Source organism: Argentina silus (genome assembly GCF_951799395.1).
Source record: "Argentina silus genome assembly, chromosome: 14".
NCBI classification, from domain to species: domain Eukaryota; kingdom Metazoa; phylum Chordata; class Actinopteri; order Argentiniformes; family Argentinidae; genus Argentina; species Argentina silus.
In genome coordinates, this window is record NC_139668.1 from 3377501 (window position 1) to 3385000 (window position 7500).

General features: G+C 47.3%; 1 protein-coding gene across 1 annotated transcript in view; it reads left to right on the top strand.

The window, feature by feature from the left end:
- The window catches only part of epha10 (EPH receptor A10), a gene marked incomplete at both ends in the record, with an annotated part of 118713 nt that overhangs the window by 84689 nt on the left and 26524 nt on the right, over positions 1 to 7500 (top strand). The window contains one exon of the mRNA XM_083684410.1: positions 1 to 44. This exon is cut by the window's left edge and continues 286 nt beyond it. Coding sequence (XP_083540536.1) covers positions 1 to 44 — 44 coding nt within the window. The remainder of the gene's footprint in view (positions 45 to 7500) is intronic.

The following is a 7500-nucleotide window of genomic DNA, read 5'->3' on the forward strand; positions in this document are numbered from 1 at the left end:
CAAGAGGTTCTACGCCCAGGTGAACGTGTCGACCAGTCTGCCAGGTGAGGGGAGGTTCTGGACGCGTGGAGGCACGCGCGCACACACACACACACACATGCACACACACATTCACGGGTATATATAAGCATATGTATGCTACAATCTGACTTCATAGAACAGATCAAAAAGCACTGCTGAGACCCACATGTCACATGAACTGTACTATGCGCATTCTCACAGAACTGCTCACACACACACACACACACGCACACACGCACACACACACACACACACACACACACTTCATCAAGGCAAGGCAAGGCAACATGCTTTAGCCCCACACACACACACACACACCCACCCAGCGTGACACACAGAGAGAAGAGCTAAGAGTCTAGCAGTGGAGACATCTCATTTTCATCAACACCCTTCACAAAGCCATTAGCCAGAGGCTTTAAAAAAATACTCAGCAAAGTGTCCCCGTCAACGGACACAAACACAACTGATACTGCGTGAGCTCAACTGTGAAACGACTTCACCCCACTCCATACACACCCTCGCTATACGTCTGATGACTGTCGGCTAATATTTCACAAGCGCCAAGTGTCTGTGAAATAGTTTTCATTTGCTACATTATATTGAGGAAAATAAGCTTCTGGAGACAGCGTGTTTTGTATTCTAATTGTTAATTAGAAAAGGAAAATATAATGCATTATGAATGGAGTTTTTACATGAATGCAAATTTGGAATGAAATGGCACTTAAAAAAGTGAAAAAGCAGCACTTAGTTAAGTTATCATAATGGCTTCATTACGAGCAAATGTTTAACTGGAAGTATGTTTTTGCGTGCAGTGGTGTGTGCGTGTGCGTTTGTGTGTGTGTGCGTGCGTGCGTGCGTCTGTGTGTGTCAGTGCTCTGGGTTAAATGCTGTCCAATTACAAATTGCGGTTCAATATCTGCATGGGCTTGACCTAACAGCTTGTGTGTGTGTGTGTGTGTGTGTGTGTGTGTGTGTGTGTGTGTGTGTGTGTGCGTGTGCGTGCACTGGAATGTATAGGATAATCAACACAGTCTCCTAATTAAATCGTGTGCTTATACATGAGAGTACACGTTCCCAATTGCGGGTCCTGGTTGACACGTCAACATACACTGTGAGGGTCCGTTTATTTGCGTGACTTAAGAAGACTGTAAGAAGAATCTTTATTAACTTTGAATTGCGTAGCGGTTAGGCAGTATTAGGCATTAACTTTGAGTGGTTAAGGTTAGGGTACGTTGTCAGGGGAAGGCATTAGGAAACATTAGCATTAGCAAACATTAGCATTAGCAACAATAATTAGCTAATATTGTTGTCCGCAGCGCTATTTGAACCAGCGGTCTGCGGGTTGCAAGGCAAGTTGTTACTGGCTCTACCCCCCACCAGCCTCCTTGTACGGCCTTCTGCTTCTATGTATTGATCATCTATTTCCATTTTTCTCCATTTCTGTCAGAATTGCCATATTTTTTTTAAAAAACACTCAAATTCAACGCTACTTTGCCAACTGAATGTAAAATGTGTCAGTTTTAGTTTCCAAATGAAATGGTCACTTCTGTTAAATTTGACTTTTATTTGACTTTTATGTAAGTGTGTTTCAAGAGTATTCAAATATATCTGTACTTCTTTAGTATACTGAAAATGTATTCACTATGCACCTAAATATATTATTTAAAATGTATGCTTCGAATTTCTATGCCGTTAAGTTGTATTTTAGTATACTTAAAATACATATACTTAGGCTCAATATACTTAGTGGTATTTTACGATATTTATGAGAAATATATTGAATACGCTGGTAAAGTGATTGCATCACAATCAAAGAATCCCATGACAACGAAAATATCTGGAGACAAACATCGCAAGCTTGTAAAGAAAGGTACTGATAAGATATTGTAAATACAGCTATAATAATGACGAATATTCAATCATATTATGGTGGGAGTACATTAACCAAATATTTCCATTTTCATGTTTTGCAGCGCTGAACTTTCTTTGTGTCTCCAGTGACGTTCCACTTTACCAACGTATTGCAATGTAATTACATTTGTATTTAAGTACATTTTATTTTCATCCCTGGAGAGCATACTACTAGTACTAAGCATACTGCAATAACCCTTGCTCAAGGCAAACTACTTCTGTCAATCATTTTCACGTTTTTTTCACAAATGTCTTAGTTATATGACCTTGAAAGTAGCGCTATAAGATGGAGCAAACAGTGGAGCATTGCTTTAAAAACACACAAGCACTGACAAGTTCACCATTACACAATTCAGTAGATACACTTCACAACACTTCCACTCTGGGTCACGTTGCTATCTCTCTTAGATAAAGGAACATAGCATTCTCTTGGCCCTGAAATAAGAAGTTGTCGATGGTGAATTCAGTCTGAGTACTGTAATCTCTCCATTTACTGAGGCACTTAAGAAGTAGAAGCGTCAGACAGACAGACAGACAGACAGACAGACAGGCAGGCAGGCGAGCAGTCGGGCAGACAGCGACTCCACAATCCTCACTGTTCTGTGTATAACGGACAATCGACTGCACTGATCTCACTTGTCCCCAGCTCTGTCCACCTCCAGCTACAACAACTTTACGCTCTGTTAAATCGTGTGTGCGTGCGTGTGTGCGTGCGCACGTGTGCGCGTGTGCGTACCATTTTTTTTTTTACACATTCTTTATCTTTCGGATCTGTCTCTCTCTCTCCTCTCTCTCTCTCTCTCTCTCTCTCTCTCTCCTCCCAACCACCCCACTAATTTAGCCATAAATCTCTCTGGTCCTGAGAGTGGAGGTCTGTTCCATGGTGTGCATTCCAGAGAGCCGCCCCCGGGCTCTTATACATTAAGAAGGAGAGACGTATAAAACGCTGTGCGTTTATCGCCCTGTGCATATTTTAGGCTAATCCACTCTGTAGAACTCACTCTGTAGAACGCTCCCTCGTTCCCCGGTCGAGGCAATGGAAGTATAAATCAGTCAGTGGGAAAACTACACCTCAAGGTTAAAAGACCCGCCATCCTTGGAAAGCGGCGCCGAACTCCTCCCGTCCTCCCTCCCTCCCTCCCTCCCCTCATTCTCAGTCTCCTCAACGGCTGTCATGGCTCAGAGTGAAGGGAGGGCTATGGCGGCCTGTTAGGAGACGTGTCCTTTGGTGTTGGTTTAGTGGTTCAGGGGGGATTGAGGAGGATTTGACCAATATGTTGGTTGGATTGGAGAAGGCTTGTTGGGTTGTTCTGTTGAGAGCTACTGTATGCTGGTTTGGTTTTTGTGTTTCTCTTTGGCTCTAGAACTCTTGTCTGGTGGTGATGTGGCTATTTGTGGAGTTCTGGTGTGTGTGTGTGTGTATGGCACGTGGACTGGGCGAGGAGCAGAAAAGCGTGACCAAACCCCCCCCCCCCTCAGCTTCCCCAGAAGGTTAAGCGCGCTGACGCCCTTGGTGTACCCCGAGACAATATGCCATAAAAAACACAACTGACCTTTATGAATACTGCATTAGTGACTTTGAACAGATGCCTCTGCTCTCTTACTGTTTTTCCCTCACTCTCTCTTTTTCTGTCTCCCTCTCGCTCGTTATTTGTGTGTTTGTGTGTCTCCCTCTCTCTCTCTCTCTCTCCCTCTCCCTCTCTCTCTCTCTCTCTCCACCTTTCTCACTCATTCTTTCTTACTCCTCTCTTTTGTTCTCTCTCTCTCTCTCTCTGTCTCTCTTGCTCACTTGCACCCTTTCCTTGCCCTCACCCTTTCCCTCCCTTTCTGCCTCTCTTTCCTTCTCTGACCCTCTCTCCTTCTCACCCACCTCTCTTTCTCTCTCCTCCTTTCGCTTGCACTCTCACCTGGCCCCTCACACTTTCCCTCTCTCTCTCCCTCTTGCTCGCTTGCCCTCTCTCCTTGCCCTCACCCCCCCCCCCCCCCTCTCTCTCTCTCTCTAACTCTCCCTCCCACTCTCCCACACGTGCAGTTCTTTATGGGGCTCCCTATGATCAGTAAAGGTGTTAGCCGGAGGTGGGGGCACCATGCTTTGGCCTCTCCACTGCTGCACTAATCTGATACAGGGAATAGAGGCCATTCAGTTCCAGGCTGAGGCTCCTAGCGAGACCATATGTGGTTATTGCCCTATCTCAGTTCAATTAGGCTCTGCAGGGGCTCTGAAAAGACTCCAGAGCTTTTCAGGGACTGTACACATGTGCACATACCATATATATATATATATCACACGCACACCCACGCACACCTACACACACACACGCACGCACACACACGCATACACACACACACACACACACACACACACACACACACACACACACACAGGCTACCCTGACAGAAGGGATTTTTCCTGGATAGGGAGAGAGGTTGGATTTATCTGGGCCCTCCAGGCCCCAAGGGGATGTGAAAGCAGGGATGGAGGGAGAGAAAGAGAAGGGCGGAAGGTTGCGTGTGGAGTAAATTGGGATCACTTCCCGCCCCGGATTTGTGTGTGTGTATGAGTGTGTGTGTGTGTGTGTGTGTGTGTGTGTGTGTGTGTGTGTGCGAGAGAAGCCCCAAAATGGTATCCAACCCAGTGGTTTATCCCCCAGTGGCATATTTAAAGTCCTTTAGATGAACACGAAAGGGGGCAGGGAGAGGGGGAGCAGGGAGAGGGGGAGGAGAAGGGGGAGGAGGAGGAGGGAGGGAAGGGGAAGGGGGGAGGAGAGCTGTGGGTCAGGGATTGACATTTCAATATCTTCAGAGGATTTATTTGGTTTGCTTTAGATGCCCTGTGCCTGTGGAGAGGCACAGTCTGGGCTCTGGACTCCTACCGGAGGTGAGGGCCAGGATGGGGGAGAGAGGGAGGAGGGGAGGGGAGGGTGGGAGGTCAGGGTACGGAAAGTTAGGGGAGCAGGGACAACCAGGGGTGGTCGGTATGAGTGTAGCGTGTGTGTGTGCGCGTGTGTGCGTGCGCGTGCGTGTGTACGTACGTGCGTGCATGCGTGTGCGTGCGTGCGTGCGAGACAAGTTGCATTTACTGCACATTTTAGTTTGCACTGACAGGGGAGGCGGTTTGTGTGTGTGTGAGGTGGTTTGTGCGAGGCGGTTTGTGTGTGTGTGAGGTGGTTTGTGCGAGGCGGTTTGTGTATAAGATGTATTACGGGTGACTTTTAACTCGGAGTGTAAACAGACATCCCTGTGTGAGTACATTTGCACGGCACGGACAGACAGGCTGGCAGAGAGCTTCTCTAGTTCCCCATGAACCAATGTGCCTTCACCTCAAGGATCCTAAACACCTCGTTCTCCCTTTGAGGCACGTCCTTTTTAAGAACGCCTAATGAGAAGTGATGGCTTCACCAACCACGACATGAATTGAGTCATCAAGCAACTTTCCATGAGACCCAGACACTTAAGACGCTTTGTCACCCGGTGATGAGAATTTTAATTGGTTACCTCAAGTTTTAATTGGAGTCTATAAAGACACACTTCATGTTCGCGCAAACAGTACATTTAACGTTTGTTCAGATGGTTAGTAGATTGACCGCACACACACACACATGCACACACACACACACACACACACACACACACACATACAGTACACACATACACACACAGTTCACGCACGCACGCACGCACGCACGCACGCACACATACATTCTCAGTTAATCAGAGTAAACTGCTGGACTCAAAGTCTCCTTTTTAACACTTATGAGCCTCTAGAGAGACTCTTCAGACAGAGGTGGCAGAAGAAAGAAAAGAACATTGTTTCTTCAGCCCCTTTCATTTCCTTCCCCTCATATCTGCTGGTGTTTGTGTGTGTGTGTGTGTGTGTGTGTGTGTGTGTGTGTGTGTGTGTGTGTGTGTGTGTGTGTGTGTGTGTGTGAGTGTGTGTGTGTGTGAGTGAGAGAGGGATAAGCCCCCTGCTGTTAGGGTGTTGATAGGTGTGTGTGTGTGTGCAGTATGTGTGTGTACACAGTGTCTCTGTGTGTGTGTGTGTGTGTGTGCAGTATGTGTGTGTACACAGTGTGTGTGTGTACACAGTGTGTCTCTCTGTGTGTGAGTGTATTTGTCTCAGGTGGTTTGTTGATGAGCTGAACTGTCTGTCAGCCTCCTGCTGAGACGCACGGTGACAGGCTCACAGGCAGCTGTCTCTCCTCTTCTACCTCATACTGGGGCCTCACACTGCACAGATGGAACGCACACACATACACTCACACACAACTTATCCTCACACACCTACACACACTATCCTCACAAAGTCTATACACACTTTCCAACTAAGTGAGTTAAAGATGTCAGAAGGGGGGGGACGCTGAACGTGACTATGACATATAGTAAGCACAGGAGCAGGCGATCACAGTGTACACCATAGCGTTGCTTTCTGCTCAAATCAATGACTGACTGACTGACTGACTTCCACTGCTATTCAATTAAAACCTGTTTCTGGTTTACAACAATAAATGACGCACACACTCTCGTAGCCTCTCCCAACCCACCGACTGACTCGCTTAATCACTCTGTCACTCACCCTCTTCTCCCTCTATCACACACTGAGCTGTCTATCACCTCACACACACACACACACGCGCGCACACACACACACACACACACACACACACACACACACACACACAGAGGCAGATCAAGCCCCCACAGCATATTATCATGTACTTTAGATGGGAACTGTATCTGTGGCAAGTTTCTAGTCCCAGCTTCTCTCCCCCTCCTCCCCCCCCCCCCCCCCCCCCTCCCCGTCTTCCTCCCCCTTCCCTCACCCCCTCACGTATGGGAATATCTAAAGCCAGGTGCGTGTGTGGGGGCGACAGGACGCTTTCTCTCTGAACGAACCGATGATATGAATGATAATAACCACGGATAATGCATGCCTCCGACTCTATCTGGCCAACCATCCCGCGGAGGAGAATCCTAGGTAATATCTTCCTCCGCTATCCCTCCTCTTCCCTCCCTTCCTCCCTCTCTTTCTTCCCCTCCTATTTTGGGTAGCACGGAGTAATTGAGGCGGTTTTATCTGGGCCAGCGAGGCGAACAGGCGAGTGAGCGGATGCTGATACTGCAGATTACACTGGGAGCGGGGGGGGGGGACATCCTGCCAGATAACGTGCCACCGCTGGGCCAACTGATTAAAACTGGGGGTGCCGTTGCCAGATAGTGAGCCCTGGGTGGGTGCGTGAGCGGTAACACAACATCATTATCGCCGGGGCTGTCTTTGTGGCTCACACAGATTCTGATTGAAGGGGAGGACAGGAGTTGGTGATGGTCGGGGCCTCGTTCGTGAGTCGAATGATTTAAAAACGCTGTGCAAATTCTGACTGTCCTTGTAGGGGTATGGAGATGAACTCTGTGGGATTGTACGCCCATGCACGCAGAAACACACACACACACGCGCGCACACACACACACACAAGTAGACCTAAGCTTGCTATTAGGATCTCTACAATTCTAAGAATAAATATATATATATATATATATATATATATATATATATATATATATATATATATA